The sequence below is a fragment of the Rhinoraja longicauda genome, chromosome 1, assembly GCF_053455715.1.
Source record: "Rhinoraja longicauda isolate Sanriku21f chromosome 1, sRhiLon1.1, whole genome shotgun sequence".
NCBI lineage: Eukaryota > Metazoa > Chordata > Chondrichthyes > Rajiformes > Arhynchobatidae > Rhinoraja > Rhinoraja longicauda.
The window spans coordinates 13,503,432-13,521,403 of NC_135953.1; the positions used below are offsets into that span (position 1 = coordinate 13,503,432).

General features: G+C 44.3%; 1 protein-coding gene across 5 annotated transcripts in view; it reads right to left on the minus strand.

Moving 5' to 3' along the window:
- Positions 1 to 17,972, minus strand: part of ctnna2 (catenin (cadherin-associated protein), alpha 2) — a 1,150,825-nt gene that overhangs the window by 1,061,963 nt on the left and 70,890 nt on the right. For all 5 annotated transcript variants that reach the window (XM_078407736.1, XM_078407821.1, XM_078407459.1 and 2 more), the window contains one exon: positions 4,958 to 5,153. In XM_078407736.1, coding sequence (XP_078263862.1) covers positions 4,958 to 5,153 — 196 coding nt within the window. The remainder of the gene's footprint in view (positions 1 to 4,957; positions 5,154 to 17,972) is intronic.

Sequence of the window (17,972 nt, forward strand, 5' to 3'; positions counted from 1 at the left end):
TTTATAACACTTAAACTCGAATGACTCGACAAGTTTTCACAGTGCATTACCTCACACCACTGATTTAAATTCCATCTGCCACGGCTCAACTTTCCAGCTGATCTTTGTCCCAACCTTAGACAATTTTTGCTTTCTATTGCATCAATTTTAGCTCTGTACCATTCTAAGTAATAAAATAAATTGACACACCAGACACTTTATGTGCCCATTCATTCAATCCACAACTGCTGCCTGACCCACTGAGTTCCTCTTGAACCCATTCCTTCCCCCCCCCCATTCCTTCTCTCCCGAGATGCTGCCTGACCTGCTGAGTTACTCCAGCATTTTGTGAATAAATCCTCTTGAAATTTGTGTTTTGATTAAATAATAATATATAATAATATTCATTTATTGTCATTGCAACGAGTACAACGAAATTAAAAAATAGCCAATCCTGACGGTGCGTACAAACATATATGCAATAAATGCAAAAACAAATAAATACATAAATACAATTAAATACAATTATATTAAGTACAAGATTTTTTAACGGTGTTGCCTAGTGCAAAGGTAGTGTTCAGTTCTCGTATGGCCCTGGGGTAAAAACTGTTCTTAAGTCTGTTTGTTCGGGATTTGATCGACCTGAAACGTCGACCAGAGGGCAGATGAACAAACAGACGGTGGCCGGGGTGGGATGGATCTTTTATTATTTTGCCTGCTCTACTGAGGCAGCGTAGTCTGAACAGGTGCTCCAGGGAGGGCAGTGAGCAGCCGATGATCTTCTGGGCCGTCGTGATGACCCTCTGAAGGGCCTTCCTGTCCTTTTCTGAGCAGCTGGCATACCATGTGGTTATACAGTATGCCAGCACACTCTCGATGGAGCAGCGATAGAAGGACAACATGAGCTTCTCCTGCAGGTTGGTTTTCCTGAGGATCCTCAGGAAGTGGAGTCTCTGCTGTGCCTTCTTTACTGTGGTGATGGTGTTGGTAGACCAGGTAAGATCCTCTGCGATGTGCGTACCCAGGAACCTGAAAGTTGGTACCCTTTCCACACAGACCCCATTGATGTAGAGTGGGTCGTAATCTCCACTGGTTTTTCTAAAGTCAATTATAAGTTCCTTTGTTTTGGAGGAGTTCAGGACCAGATTGTTCACTGAACACCATGCTGCCAGCCTTTGGATTTCATCCCTATAGGCTGTCTCATCTCCTTCTGAGATGAGTCCAACCACAGTCGTGTCATCCGCGAACTTGATGATGGTGTTGGTGGGATGGGTGGGGGCGCAGTCGTGTGTGTAGAGGGAGTAAAGGATGGGGCTCAACACACAGCCCTGTGGTGAGCCGGTGCTCAGTGTAATGGTGGAGGAGAGGTGAGGGCCTATTTTGACGGTCTGGGGGCGGTTGGTCAGGAAGTCCTTGATCCATTGGCAGATGGTTTGGGAAAATCCAAGGTCGGAAAGTTTGGTGACCAGTCTGCTCGGGATGACCGTGTTAAAGGCAGAGCTGAAGTCGAGGAAGAGCATCCTCACATAGCTCCCCTGGTGTTCAAGGTGGGTCAGTGCAGTGTGAAGAGCAGTGTCGATGGCATCCCCTGTAGACCTATTTGCTCTGTAGGCAAACTGGTGTGGGTCGAAGGTGGGTGGGAGGCTGGCTTTGATGTGCTGCAGGACCAGTCTCTCGAAGCACTTTGTGATGACCGGTGTGAGTGCTACCGGACGGTAGTCGTTAAGACCGCTGATGACAGACTTTTTCGGCAGTGGGATGATTGTGGCGGACTTCAGGCAGGGAGGGATGGTGGATTTTAAAAGGGACAGGTTGAAGATTTTTGTGAAGACCTCAGATAATTGGTCTGCACATTCCCTCAGCACTCTGCCCGTCACACCATCGGGGCCTGCAGCTTTCCTGGGATTCACTGCTCTGAGCACGCGCTTAACATCATACTCCTGCACAATGAAGGTGTTGCTGTCAGGTGCTGGAGAGGGTGTTATGTCTGCCACTGTAGCTTTCACCTCGAAACGAGCAAAGAAACAGTTAAGTTCCTCTGCCAGCGAGGCGTCGCCGTCGGCAGTCGTGCGGTTGCTGGTCTTGTAGTTGGTGATGTGCTGGATGCCTTGCCATACCCGCCGTGGGTCATTGTTGGAAAAGTGGTCCTCAATCTTCCTCTTGTAGGACGCTTTGGCATCCTTGATGCCTCTCTTCAGGTTGGTTCTAGCAGCACTGTATAGAGCTCTATCACTAGACCTGAAGGCGGTGTTACGGTCCTTGAGGAGAGACCTGACATCCTTTGTCATCCAGGGTTTTTGATTGGGATACAACCGGATGCGTTTGTCGACGGTGACATTGTCAACACAGTTTTTGATGTAGCAAAGTACAGTTGATGTGTACTCCTCCAAGTCATGATCCTCAAAAATATCCCAGTTGGTCCTTTCGAAGCAATCCTGCAGCTGCGAGGAAGCTCCTTCAGGCCATGTCTTAACAGTCTTTATGGTGACTGGAGCTTTCCTCCTGAGTGGGGTGTATGCTGGAGTTAGGAATATGGACAGGTGATCTGACTGCCCCAGGTGTGGTAGTGGTGCTGACCTGAAACCCTTCTTAATATTTGAGTAAACCTTGTCTAGTGTGTTTTTCCCCCTGGTAGCACATCTTATGTGTTGTTCAAGTTTCGGGAGAACTGACTTTAGGTCTGCATGGTTGAAGTCCCCGGCTATGATGTGGGCTGCTTCTGGATATGTGCTCTGTTGTGAGTTTATTGCACCGAGCAGGTAGCCTAAAGCTGTGCTAGCGTTAGCATTCGGTGGGATGTAGACTGCTGTTACTATAACCCCTGTAAATTCGCGAGGAAGGTAAAAAGGCCTGCATTTAACTGTTAGGGACTCCAGATCAGGAGAACAGTGGCTATCTATGATTTGGATGTTAGTGCACCAGCTGTTGTGCACGTAAATGCATAACCCCCCCCCCTTGCTCTTACCGGAGTCGATGTTTCTGTCCCAACGAAACGCTGTACGCCCGGCTAGCTCAATGGCTCCGTCTGGGATAAGTGGATGAAGCCATGTCTCTGTTACTAAGAGAATGCAACAGTCCTCCACGAGTTTGTTTGCTGATATCTGTAGTTTTAGTTCGTCCATTTTGTTGATGATGGATCTGGCGTTGGTGAGAAACATGCTGGGTAGCGGTGGTTTGTGTGGCTGTCTCTTTAGCTTGGCAAGTATACCGGACCGGCATCCTCGCTTTTGCTTCCTGTTTCTCCTCCGCCTGCGACGCCTGTTCGTGCCGACAACTATCCACGGAGCGCCCGGTGTCCTGGCTATCTCTTCCGGTATATTTCGCGGGTGTGGAAATTCGCGCACAAGGTCCCGATTGCACTGGAATCCTATGAACAGAAGATCCTTTCGGTTGTAGGTAGGATTTGCCTGATTTTCCTGATTTTCCTGACTAAATTTGACTAACAGACATAACACAGATAACACACATAAAACGCACCGAAAGGGAGAGCTGTGAGCCGCTGCGTCCGTGCGCGCCGCCATCTTGCTTGTCTGTATTCACAACTGGGAAATTTCAAATTGGAGATTTGTGTTCTTTATAAAGCTGGGTTGTATCTTTCCTCATTTGTTAGCTATCCATTTGATCAGCACTTCAGTTTTGCCAAGATTAATGCATGCATTAACTACCCAACTAATGCAATGCATAAGTATTCATGAACACTCAAAAAGATAGATTAGTGTACTTTCAGCACAGTGAAAGGCAAAAAGCAACGACACATTGTTACCTTTTCTGCTCAGTCCATCCTATTAATGGTGACTTATCACACAAATGGTAGTTTTGTTCCATTTCAGTGTAATTTTTCCCCCCAATATCATCATCCTTAAGACTTGAATCTTAAGAATTTTTAGTCATACGCACATCTAGTTACCAGAATATTGAAAATCCTCCTCTACCCTTATCTCCTATAATCTGCATTCTTCACACCACTATCGCACAAGAATCTTTTCTAATTGTAAGAAAAACTGCATGAAATGCACATTAGCTCAGGCAACATCTGTGGAAAGAGAAACAGTTAACATTTCAGGCTTGGGACCCTTCATTCAGTCCCAAAAGGTTTCTCTGTCCACATATTTTGACAAACCAACTAAGTGTTTTCAGATCTTTTTGTTCAATTCAAATTTCTATTTTCCAAATTTCTTTTCTTTTCTAGATTTGACAAAAATTCAGAAGACAACATTGAAATCAAAACAATTATGACCTTAAATGATATCAATCAGATATAAATTGTGTGTTAAATAACCTCAACTATTTTTGTTAACCTTTACTAAAATTCTAATAATTTATGGGTGACACAGTGGCACAGCAGTATAGTTGCTGCCTTACAGTGCTTGGGACCATGGTGTGATCCTGAGTACAACATGTTCTTCTCTGTACGGAGTTTGGACATTCTCCCCGTGACCGGCGTGGGTTTTCTCGGGTTTCCTCCCACACTCCAAAGACGTACAGGTTTGTAGGTTTGTTAATAAGTGAAGCATATAAATCAGAGGATTCTCATGATTGTGTTTTTGTAATACAACAGTTATTACCTGTGGCTTTTCTAAATATGCTTCACTGGTCCATCATTTTGTTGCATTTACTATTGTTAATATATTTCGCAATTTCCAAAGGAAATTTACATACTGGTGTCTTGATATCTGCAAACTCAACTAATCAGCTGGAATTTCACAGGTAATGCGTGGTGGCATGTCAAGATCAAGACTTGAGGAGAACATTATACAGAGGATACAGGTGGTGGGGGGAGGGGGTAATAGGTGATATGTGAGGGAAGGGGGGTTATAGGTGGTATGTGAGAAGGGATGTTATAGGTGTTTACAGGTCCCCTTACGTAAAATGTTCATAAGAAAGCATTTGAAGTCAGCATTCCAATCTTGTATCCACCTTCTTCAAACTCGATCCCATTAAACAATCCATTAACATTCCCTCTACAAAAAATACAAACCTTGTTTCCGTACATCTTCCACAGCCACCAGTAGCTCTTCCTTCAGATCTTGGCTCTCTTTTGCAATCTGGTCACCTTTCTCCAGAAAGTTTTGTGTTGCTTGTTCCACAGAAGCAGCCAATACATGTGCTTTCTTGGAGCGACCTTTCTTTTTACTTGATGGGCCCTTGCTACTTGTATTCACAAGAGTAGTTACCTTTGGGGGAAATTAAAAAACAAATTAATTTCCCAACATTTTATTTCTTCATTACAAGCTGTGCACTTCTAATGAGGCTTTCCATTTCAAACACTTCTTTCTGCAATTGACAGCTGCACAAACAGCCCATCACAAATGGCAGTTACTTTTCTGTTTCATGTAAACATGAGACAAACAGCTTAACATTTATGGAAAATCAAACTTGATGGCTGAGATCAGATGCTCACAGTCAGGCACAAGGGACATTTAGAATTTTCTGTTAAAATTAAGAGGGAAAATGTGTTTTTGCCTCAGAACCCCCTTGTTCTCCATCATGGAAATGATTCTAAATACCCAAAACATTTTGGCTGAATCAATTAATTAATGCCACCTAACCTGTGAATTTGAATGTAATGGAATCTTGACAGTAGTTCTAATCTAGCAATTTCACTAACTACAAATCAGGGTAGAACTCTCATAACTTGAAAAATAAATAAGAAATCAAATTAGTAGAAATGCTCAAAATGCTCAGCAATTTGGAATTGTGTGTGAAAGAATTGTTAACATTTCAGGCAATTTCACGACCCTTCAATAGTTCTGACAAAATCTTTGACCTGTAATGTTAACCTACTGAGTGTTTGTCGCGTTATATTTTCATTTCAGATTTCCAGTCTCTGCAGATTTTTAATATTCCATTGACAATGAATATTCTGCAAAAAAGTATTGGAAAAGCAATTGTGATCCAAAGCAAAAATATGGGAGAGTGTGCTGTAAATATGTGGAATAATACATTCTCGACTAAAATACATAAGACAACATTGTGTCTTGCATTTTAGTCGAGATACGGAAATTTTAACTTAAGGAATCATTTGATCTTCCCATCAACGACAACATACTACACGTTCAAATTTGTATCAAAGCGCCTCTTTCATAGTCAGAGCAACCAATTAACAAACATCTTACTCTTTATCACTTAAATATTGCTCGGTTGACAATTGAAGGCACTGTACTACTTATTTTGTGACACGTCATTATCTATTGTTCCATATATGAACCTTGCAAACATGCAGAACTCAACTGTCAACAGCAGGCACTGGGAAGATAATGTCAAATCCTCTCGTTAACCCTGAGCTAATGAAACTGAAACGGAATCTATGGGACTAATAAGGATTAGATTATACTGTCAAGCACAGAAAGACCAGTCGACTCCTTGAATTTTAAATAAGGAAGTCATGATTGCCTTCTTTTTGTTTGTAACAATCTAGAGAAACTCTCCTTCCTCCAAGGATAAATTAACTGACTTGCAAGAATCACCACTTGTTGATGAAACAATCTACATCCTCCCTTGGTTAATTTATTCTTACTTGAAAATCAGAGACTCATCTCAGATTTAACTATGAACGGGAACTTATCATTCTACAGGTACAAAGATGATGCATGAGAATATTATCAAGGCTGTAGAATTATTGTAATGAGGCAGTGATTGAAATGCAGTTGCTTTGTTTGGAACAAAGAAGATATGGTTGAGCTGTACAAAACTGAGACATGGGAGGATAAAGAACCTTTTATAGAGATGAGGATTTTTTTTTACATGAAGTGTGGTGGTGGAATGGAACACATTGCCTGAAATAGAGCTGGAATCTGAAACCCTTATGTGCAGTCAAAACCTTCAAGGCAAGTAAATGGCTCTATATTTGGCAGGCATGGACACAATGGACTGAATGACTTCCTTTAATGCTGTAAATTTCTGTAATTCTCCGAATATGTTTAAATACACTTATCAAATGGTCTCATTTACTTTGTTATCAAGGCTGCAGAATTATTGCAATGACAGCACAACTGCAGTTCAATCGCTCCCAGCATAATTGGCTAAATTTGCCCTCCATGATTGTTACAATATTGGCCAATTTTCTTCAAATATTTTTCTTTGTACATAACAATAGCACCATTTGCATGATAATCAAATATTTCAATGTCTGTCTTCCTTATCGAACACCCTTTTCACCTCCTTTTCATCTTTAGCCTCTGTCACTTACTTCACCCATTTGCCAATCAAACCCTTCCTCACTGGTGTCCACCTATCACTTGGCAGGCTTTCAACCACTCCCACCTCTCCCTCGCCTGTGTTCTCCCCCTACCACAATCAGTCTGAAGAATGATCCCAACCTAAAACATCACCTATCCATTCCCTCCACAGATGCTGCCTGACCAATTGGGGTCAATAGACAATAAACAATAGGTGCAGGAGGAGGCCATTCGGCCCTTCGAGCCAGCACCGCCATTCAATGTGATCATGGTTGATCATTCTCAAGCAGTACCCCGTTCCTGCCTTCTCCCCATACCCCCTGACTCCGCTATCCTTAAGAGCTCTATCTAGCTCTCTCTTGAATGCATTCAGAGAATTGGCCTCCACTGCCTTCTGAGGCAGAGAATTCCACAGATTCACAACTCTCTGACTGAAAAAGTTTATCCTCATCTCAGTTCCAAATGGCCTACCCCTTATTCTTAAACTGTGGCCCCTTGTTCTGGACTCCCCTAACATTGGGAACATGTTTCCTGCCTCTAATGTGTCCAACCCCTTAATAATATTAAATGTTTCGATAAGATCCCCTCTCATTCTTCTAAATTCCAGTGTATACAAGCCTAGTCGCTCCAGTCTTTCAACATATGACAGTCCCGCCATTCCGGGAATTAACCTAGTAAACCTACGCTGCACGCCCTCAATAGCAAGAATATCCTTCCTCAAATTTGGAGACCAAAACTGCACACAGTACTCCAGGTGTGGTCTCACTAGGGCCCTGTACAACTGCAGAAGGACCTGTTTGCTCCTATACTCATCTCCTCTTGTTATGAAGGCCAACATTCCATTGGCTTTCTTCACTGCCTGCTGTACCTACATGCTTCCTTTCAGTGACTGATGCACTAGGACACCCAGATCTCGTTGTACGTCCCCTGTTCCTAACTTGACACCATTCAGATAATACTCTGCCTTCCTATTCTTACCACCAAAGTGGATAACCTCACACTTATCCACATTAAACTGCATCTGCCATGCATCCGCCCACTCACACAACCTGTCCAAGTCACCCTGCAACCTCATAGCATCTTCCTCACAGTTCACACTACCACCCAGCTTTGTATCATCTGCAAATTTGCTAATGGTACTTTTAATCCCTTCATCCAAGTCATTAATGTATATTGTAAATAGCTGCGGTCCCAGCACCGAGCCTTGCGGTACCCCACTAGTTACTGCCTGCCATTCAGAAAGGGACCCATTTATCCCCACTCTTTGCTTTCTGTCTGTCAACCAATTTTCTATCCATGTCAGTACCCTACCTCCAATACCATGTGCACTAATTTTGCCCACTAATCTCCTATGTGAAACCTTGTCAAAGGCTTTCTGAAAGTCAAGGTACACCAGCTCTCCCATGTCAATTTTCCTAGTTACATCCTCAAAGAATTCCAGAAGATTAGTCAAGCATGATTTCCCCTTCGTAAATCCATGCTGACTCGGAACAATCCTGTTACTACTATCCAAACGCTCCGCAATTTCGTCTTTTATAACTGACTCCAGCATTTTCCCCACCACTGATGTCAGACTAACTGGTCTATAATTTCCCGTTTTCTCTCTCCCTCCTTTCTTAAAAAGTGGGACAACATTAGCTACCCTCCAATCCACAGGAAATGATCCTGAATCTATAGAACATTGGAAAATGATCACCAATGCGTCCACAGTTTCTAGCGCCACCTCCTTAAGTACTCTGGGATGCAGACCATGAGGCCCTGGGGATTTAACAGCCTTCAGTTCCATCAGTCTACCCAACACCATTTCCTGCCTAATGTGGATTTCCTTCAGTTCCTCCGTCACCCTAGGATCTCTACCCACTAGAACATCTGGGAGATTGTTTGTATCTTCCTTAGTGAAGACAGATCCAAAGTGCCGGTTCAACTCGTCTGCCATTTCCTTGTTCCCCATAATAAATTCCCCCGCTTCTGTCTTCAAGGGACCCACATTTGCCTTGACTATTTTTTTCCTCTTTACATACCTAAAAAAGCTTTTACTATCGTCCTTTATATTATTGGCTAGTTTACCCTCGTACCTCATATTTTCTCCCCGTATTGCCTTCTTAGTCATCTTCTGTTGCTCTTTAAAAGAGTCCCAATCCTCTGGCTTCCCACTCTTCTTTGCTTTGTTGTACTTCTGCTCTTTTATTTTTATGCTGTCCTTGACTTCCCTTGTCAGCCATGGGTGCCTCTTACTCCCCTTGGAATCTTTCCTCCTCTTTGGGATAAATTGATCCTGCAACTTCTGCATTATTCCCAGGAATACTTGCCATTGCTGTTCCACCGCCTTCCCTGCTAGGGCCTCCTTCCATTCAATTCTGGCCAGCTCCTGCCTCATGCCTCTGTAATCCGCTTTGCTATACTAATACTGACACCTCCGATTTTCCCTTCTCCCTCTCAATTTGTAGAGTAAAACATATCATATTGTGATCACTGCATCCTAATGGCTTTTTTACCTCGAGTCCCCTTATCAGATCAGGTTCATTACACAACACTAAATCCAGAATTGCCTTCTCCCTAGTAGGCTCCAATACAAGCTATTCTAAGAATCCATCTCGGAGACACTCCACAAACTCTCTTTCCTGGGGTCCATTACCAACCTGATTTTCCCAGTCTACCTGCATGTTGAAATCTCCCATAACCACCGTAGCATTACATTTGCGACATGCTAATTTTAGATCCTCATTCAACTTGCACCCTATGTCGAGGCTACTGTTTGGGGGCCTGTATATAACTCCCTTTAGGGTCTTTTTACCCTTACAATTCCTCATTTCTATCCATACTGATTCTACATCTTCTGATTCCATGTCATCCCTTGCAAGGGAGTGAATATCATTCCTCACCAACAGAGCGACCCCACCCCATCTGCCCACCTGTCTGTCTTTTCTATATGTTGTGTACCCCTGAATATTCAGTTCCCAGCCCTGGTCCTCTTGTAGCCATGTCTCAGTGATTCCCACAACATCATACTTGCCTCAAGCTCATCCACTTTATTTATTATACTTCGCGCATTTAAATACAACACTTTAATTTCCGTATTCACCTCCCATCTCACACCGGTCACAATTGGCCCTGACCTTACTCTCTTATCCCTTCTAGAACTTCCTTCCCCATTCATTCGAGAGTCCTTTGCAATTTCTCCTGTATTTGCTTCCCCTTTAACTCCATCTCCATATTCCCAGTTTGTCAACCCCTCCCCCCCACTACTTAGTTTAAAGCCACACTTGTAGCACTAGCAAACCTACCTGCCAGAATGTTGGTCCCCCTGCTGTTAAGGTGTAATCCGTCCCTTTTGTACAGGTCACCCCTACCGCAGAAGAGATCCCAGTGGTCTTTTTACCCTTACAATTCCTCATTTCTATCCATACTGATTCTACATCTTCTGATTCTATGTCATCCCTTGCAAGGGAGTGAATATCATTCCTCACCAACAGAGCGACCCCACCCTCTCTGCCCCCCTGCTGGGTCCTACAGCACTGTGTGTTTTGCTCAAGATTCCAGTATCTGCAGTTCCTTGTGACTCCAGGCTCTGAGGGGGCTTGGATTTTTCTACTTTTGCTTGTGGATTTTAGTCATTCCTAATAGACAGTTGATGTTACTATTGCCTCAGTCTGCATTATTCAAAACAGAGAAAAATTCAAAGCCTATGGTGTCAAGGTTACACATGTAAGATAGACAAATGATGATAAGATAATGGAAACCAAAGATTGCAGATGCTAGAATCTTGACTAAAAACAAAATTGTGAGCAAATCACAAAAGTGCTGGAAGAACTCAGCAGGTCAGGCAACATCCGTGGAGAGAATTGGATAAACAACATTTCGGGTCCACACACTTCTACAAACTCACTTCTTCGGCCAAAGCAAAACATCAAACATTTGTTTCTACCCACGGATGCCACTTGACCAGCTGAGTTCCTCAGGCAGATTATTTGCTGCTCCAGATTCCAGAACTTTCAGTCTCCCGTGTCTACAGAAATTGGACAAAGTAATCTTCAAGGAAGATTCCCTTTAGTGTCAAAGAGTAAGACAGCAAAGAAACAGACCCTTCTGTCCTAGTCTATGCTGAGCATCAATTACCCATCCACACTAATTCCATTTCCTAGACCTGGTAAACAGCCTTCCATGTCTTGGCAATTCAAGTGCTCATCCTGAAACGGTAAATATTTTTAAAGTACCTACTTCCATCATCCAGTCAGGCAATGAAAAATGAATCTGGGTGAAAAAAAAACTTTTCCTCAGATGACCTCCAAGCAGCTTCTCCTTTACCCCAAGCCAATGCCCTAGTTTTTAATACCTCTGTATGGAGAAATGTTTTAGACAATAGACAATAGGTGCAGGAGTAGGCCATTCGGCCCTTCGAGCCAGCACCACCATTCAATGTGATTGTGGCTGATCATTCTCAATCAGTACCCCGTTCCTGCCTTCTCCCCACTCCGCTATCCTTAAGAGCTCTATCTGGCTCTCTCTTGAATGCATTCAGATAATTAGCCTCCACTGCCGTCTGAGGCAGAGAATTCCACAGATTTACAACTCTCTGACTGAAAAAGTTTTTCCTCATCTCCGTTCTAAATGGCCTACTCCTTATTCTTAAACTGTGGCCCCTAGTTCTGGACTCCCCCAACATTGGGAACATGTTTCCTGCATCTAACGTGTCCAACCCCTTAATAATCTTATATGCTTCGATAAGATCCCCTGTCATCCTTCTAAATTCCAGTGCATACAGGCCTAGTCGCTCCAGTCTTTCAACATATGACAGTCCCGCCATTCTGAGAATTAACCTAGTAAACCTACACTGCATGCCCTCAATAGCAAGAATATCCTTCCTCAAATTTGGAGACCAAAACTGCACACAATACTCAAGATGTGGTCTCGCTAGGGCCCTGTACAACTGCAGAAGGACCTCTTTGCTCCTATACTCAACTCCTCTTGTTATGAAGGCCAACATTCCATTGGCTTTCTTCACTGCCTGCTGTACCTACATGCTTCCTTTCAGTGACTGATGCACTAGGACACCCAGATCTCATTGTATATACCCTTTTCCTAATTTGACACCATTCAGATAATAATCTGCCTTCCTATTCTTACCACCAAAGTGGATAACCTCATACTTATCCACATTAAACTGCATCTGCCATGCATCCGCCCACTCACACAACCTGTCCAAGTCACCCTGCAACCTCATAGCATCTTCCTCACAGTTCACACTGCCACCCAGCTTTGTATCATCTGCAAATTTGCTAATGGTACTTTTAATCCCCTCATCCAAGTAATTAATGTATATTGTAAATAGCTGCAGTCCCAGCACCGAGCCTTGTGGTACCCCACTAGTCACTGCCTGCCATTCTGAAAGGGACCCATTTATCCCCACTCTTTGCTTTCTGTCTGCCAACCAATTTTCTATCCATGTCAGTACCCTACCCCCAATACCATGTGCTTTAATTCTGCCCACTAATCTCCTATGTGGGACCTTGTCGAAGGCTTTCTGAAAGTCAAGGTACACTACATCCACCGGCTCTCCCCTGTCAATTTTCCTGGTTACATCCTCAAAAACGGACTTTTACCTGCAATTCACATTTACTTACTTTCAGCTAACGGTATTCCTTGCTGCTGCTGCTGCTGCTCTCCCGACCTTTACTGAATGACTGCTAGCGTCCCTTTGGCGCTCTTTTTTAAAAGGACTTTTACCTGCAATTCACACTTACTTACTTTCAGCCAACAGTCCTCCTTGCTGCTGCTCTCCCGACCTCTACTCTCTACGCTCCTCAAAAATGTGTATATCTCTATGAAATCTCCCCTCAGCCTTGACCACACCTCAGCCCACCCTTTGTCTCATAGATAAAAGCTCCTATTTATCCTCATAGATAAATAGTCATAAATTCACAGTCTCTTTCCTTCTGGTACCGCAGTACTGATTGCGAACCTTCACTGCCCAGTTCCATGCTATTTATTCTTTTTTTATTCTGCAGTTGCTGTGCTTTAGTCAATCTAACATTTTTATTTCCTAATAATAAATGAAAAGTAGAGCTAATAGGACTTGATGTTTCAATCCCTGTGGTAAGTCGGCACTCTTGATGTTGGCAATGGGATTTGAGTGGTGAAAGGAAGGGTAGGTACGTCATCAGGAGGACACCCTCCTTCTTTGACGTTTCATTGATAAGCCCACGTCTCCAGAGGGCTCAACGGTGATACCTGGCATCCCAGGTACACCCCCCTCTGTTCCATACCCTCCAGTCTTTACCTTGCAGCCCAGTTGTTGTCCCTCCTCTTAATCCAAAGCCAATTGTTGCTTTTTTCTTCGGCATTTGACAAGGACTTAATTGCTTGTTGGAGGGAGCGACCCCTCACCCCCATTTTCTTCAATCGACTGACAATAGACAATAGGTGCAGGAGGAGGCCATTCGCCCCTTCGAGCCAGCACCGCCATTCACCATGATCATGGCTGATCATCCACAATCAGTACCCCGTTCCTGCCTTCTCCCCATATCCCTTGACTCCGCTATCATTAAGAGCACTCTCTCTTGAAAGCATCCAGGGAATTGGCCTCCACTGCCTGCCATCCACAGCTTCACAACTCTGAGTGAAAAAGGTTTTTCTCCTCATCTCCGTTCTAAATGGTCTACCCCTTATTCTTAAACTGTGGCCCCTGGTTTGGGACTCCCCCAACATCAGGAACATGTTTCCTGCCTCTAGCGTGTCCAATCCCTTAATAAATTTATATGTTTCTATAAGATCCCCGCTCATCCTTCTAAATTCCTGAGTACACAAGCCCAGTCGTTCCAGTCTTTCAACTGTTCGTAGATGTAGCAACGAATCCCCTGCATCCCACTTCTACAGGGAAAATCTTGGTCTTCCAGCCATGCTGGGCAGCTTCAGTTGCCAGTTCAGAGTACTTGGTCTTGTTCCTCTCTTAAGATTCTTCAACACCATCTTCCCATGGTACTGTCAATTCCACAACGTATGCCAGCTTGGCAGTGGTGGACCACAGGACCATGTCTGGCCGGAGTGTTGTAGCCACAATGTCTGGGGGAAACACAACCTTTCTTTCCAAGTCCACGTCAATTTTCCAATCCCGAGCAGGCTGCAGAATGCTTGCATCCTTTGATGTTATCTGGTGCCCTGGAGGTCGGCCTGTGGTACAAATGGTGTGAAGTGGACATTTCTGGCCTATGTTTATGGGGAAGCATTTGTGGTGGTCCGCCTCTGTTCAACGATTGATGCCAGCTGTCTGGGAACTTGGTTATGCCGCCAAGTGAAATGCCCATGTGCGAGGCTCATAGTGCATCCTGTTAAAATGTGCCTTAGTGATGCAAAGGTAGCAAGCAGGGTCTTCTCCGAACCATTGCTTCAGGTTCTGGGGTGAGGGTTAGAAAAGCTCTTCGCCAGGCTTCCAAAATCCAAATCCAAATTCCAAAATAGCTTTATTTGTCATTCGTTCCGAACGAGATTACTTAGCCAGCAGTACAGAAAACACATGACACAACCCCAACACATACATCCATCACAGTGACTCCAAACACCCCCTCACTGTGATGGAGGCCAAAAACTTCCCCTCTCTCTTCCCCATGCCCCTCCGATGTACAGACAACTCGACCCCTACCGAGGCGACCGACCCGTACAGCCCCCGCAAGGAGATGGAAAGTTCACGCGGCCGAGCCGCACCGGGCGCTGTAATGTCCCGCGGCCGAGCCGCGCCGGGCGCTGTTCAGTCCCGTGGCCGCTCCGCACCGGGCGATGGAAGGCCCCGCGGCCGCACGGGGCGCTGTTCAGTCCCGTGGCCGCGCCGCACCGGGCGATGGAAGGCCCCGCGGCCGAGCCGCACCGGGCACTATTCAGTCCCGCGGCCGAGCCGCGCCGGGCGATGGAAGGCCCTGCGGCCGAGCCGCACCGGGCACTGTTCAGTCCCATGGCCGAGCCGCACCGGGCACTGTTCAGTCCCTTGGCCGAGCCGCACCGGGCGATGGAAGGCCCCGCGGCCAAGCCTCGCCCCGAGGAAGAGACCTAAAAAAAAGAAAGATTTCCCCCACCCCCCCACACATACACAACCAAAAATAAAACACCCCAACACCAACACATAAACAAAAAAAGGACAAAGGACAAACAGACTGCCAGCGAGCTGCAGCCGTTAGGCGCCGCCACACGTGACAAGCAGGGTCTTCTCCGAACCATTGCTTCAGGTTCTGGGGTGAGGGTTAGAAAAGCTCTTCGCCAGGCTTTGGGGATAACTTGCTTTTCCCATGCAACCCTCATGTTCCTCCAGAGGAATTTCAGAACATCTGGGGCATTCTTGTGAACACAATACGGAACACCGTTAGGGCCTGGTGCAGATGCCGTTTTGCCTTCTTCACTGCCTTTTTCACCTCACTCAGCTTGGGAGTGCTTGTGTCAAATTGATGTTGTGGGGGTGAAATTGGTGGGATGTCAGTAGGGACAAGTATCAGTTCATCTTTTAGCTCATCAGTGTGGATCATTCTGATGTGTCCTTCAACCACCTTTTTTGACGCTTTCAGGGATCTACATTTCTCTTTTGTGAAAATGCCTTTCACAAACTTAAAGGGATCTTTGTAGAAGTCAGTTCTTGCTTTTTTCTTCTTTTTGCGTCGTTTCCTTAAATTCGCTCTGCGCAGCTTCGAGAGCTTCTGTTTTAGGTCCTCTTGAAGGAGGTTGATGCCCTCCCTTTCTTCTGCTGTTGCTTTTTACCACAACTTCCTCAGGCCTCTTCTTTCTTTAACAAGTCGTTGGATTTCCTGGAGACGACAGGACTTGGGGGGAGAAGGCCTATCTTTCCTGCTGAGTTGTTCCTTCCCTCCAAATTTCTCCTTTCCGTAGCTGTAGACTGGATCGCCCATCTTCTCCAACTTCTTTTCTGCTGATTCCTTGATATAATTGCAATTCTTGCACTTTCAAAGCATAATTACGTAAGAATGAACACATTGTAATAATTTCAATTCAGTGATGGATAGAAAGTTATTATTTAAAACAATTAACAGAACTCATGAATTAAATGTAGATTACAATATAATGGATTATATTACAATGCTTCAAAGCAAATGTTAAATATTTTCTTGCCAATGGACCATACTTGTGTAGGAATTCCAAAATATGAATATTTTTTAAAATCACATATTGTGCAGTTTCTTATTCAGAATTGACTTCCGTAAGGAATGTGAATTAAAAAAATATGAATTAATCAAAGTTTTAATCACAACTTTCAATAGTATGACAATCAGGCTACCAACATACTCCCTCATAGCTTCCCTCAAGCTCCCATCATCCCTCTCACCTTCTTGTCACTCTTTCCCACCCTGTTCCACCCCATTGTTCCCTACCTTTCTTCTTTCTCTCTTCACCTCCTCTACCACCTCCTCTGGCAACGTGTTCCATATGAACGCTACCCTGTGTGTGAAAACATTGCTCTTCAGATCCCTTTTAAATCTTTTCCCCCTCACCTTATACAACTGTACTTTTAGACTCCTCTTTCCAAGGAGAAAATGCGCCCATCTAACGTATTAATGAGCATCATGATTTTATAAACCTCTTTTAAGGTCAGCACAGCCTTCACTCCAGGGAAAACAGTCCCAGCCTTACCAGTTTCTTCTTATATTTCAAACCCTCCAGTCTGGACCACATACTTGTGAACTGTATCCTCTATAACACACTTGCATCCTTCCTAGAGTATGGTAACCAGAACTACCCACAATATTCCAGGTGCTGCCTCACTCAGGCATGTGAGTGACGTCAAAAAAAAAAAAAGAGGAAAAGAGCTGAGTGCTTCACGAGGTGCACAATGGAGGTCAAAAAATAGGGAAAAAATTGAAAATGTACACACAAAATTACCAGTTTCACACCTCTTTTAGTGCATTGCAAAGTAAAAACAGACATTACAAAATAATGTGAATATGCCACTGTACACTAATAAAATGTAAGTAAATTTGCACATCAATTGATAATCAGCCCATAAAGGTGGTAATTGGCTTTTCTGCTGTGTTTTATATTTTAACCCTGTCTTAATTAATTTAGTTATATAATCTTGCATTTAATTTAATATTTACTCATTACAGTTCCACCACTGATTTTCTGGCACTTTTGGTTCCAGAGCTTTGCTGTTTATCCAGCAGGCCAAGGAAGTCAGCTAAGGGGATAGATTTGCTGGCTCCAGCTGGGCTGGAGTTCCAGAGCCCCGGCCACAGGTTGCAAATTCAACCCATCGATCGGCCGTGGAAGTCCGGACGAGGTCGAGATTGGCTGCCTTGCCCAGCCTAGGTGCCACATTTTCGAGGAGTCTTCCAATGCGTGGGGAATTTCTCACGGAACCCCTAGCGACCTCTAGCGGAACCCTAGTGTTCATTACAAGTCTGTACATCGTTTTTTTAAAAATCCGATTTCTCCGTTTATTTGGCAAAGTGAAAAACGCAGAAATCATGCAAAAAGCGCTGAAAATGACATTTAAAAACGCGGAAATCCGCGGAAAATTCACATGCCTGCTCACTAAAGTCTTGTATAGGTCTCACATGTAAAACTTAAATTTAAATAGTGGGGAGAGGATAAAGGTGAGGGGAAAACTCGAAAGTCGAAGAGAAAGCAACAAGACAAGGACAGCATACTGAGAAGTAGGACGTCGAAGGTGGTTATCTCTGGACTGCTACCTGTACCTCGTGCTGGTGAGGGCAGGAACAGAGAGATCAGGGATTTGAATGTATGGCTGAGGGGCTGGTGCAGGGAGCAGGGATTTAGATTTCTGGACCACTGGGATATCTTCTGGGGTAGGGGAGACCTGTA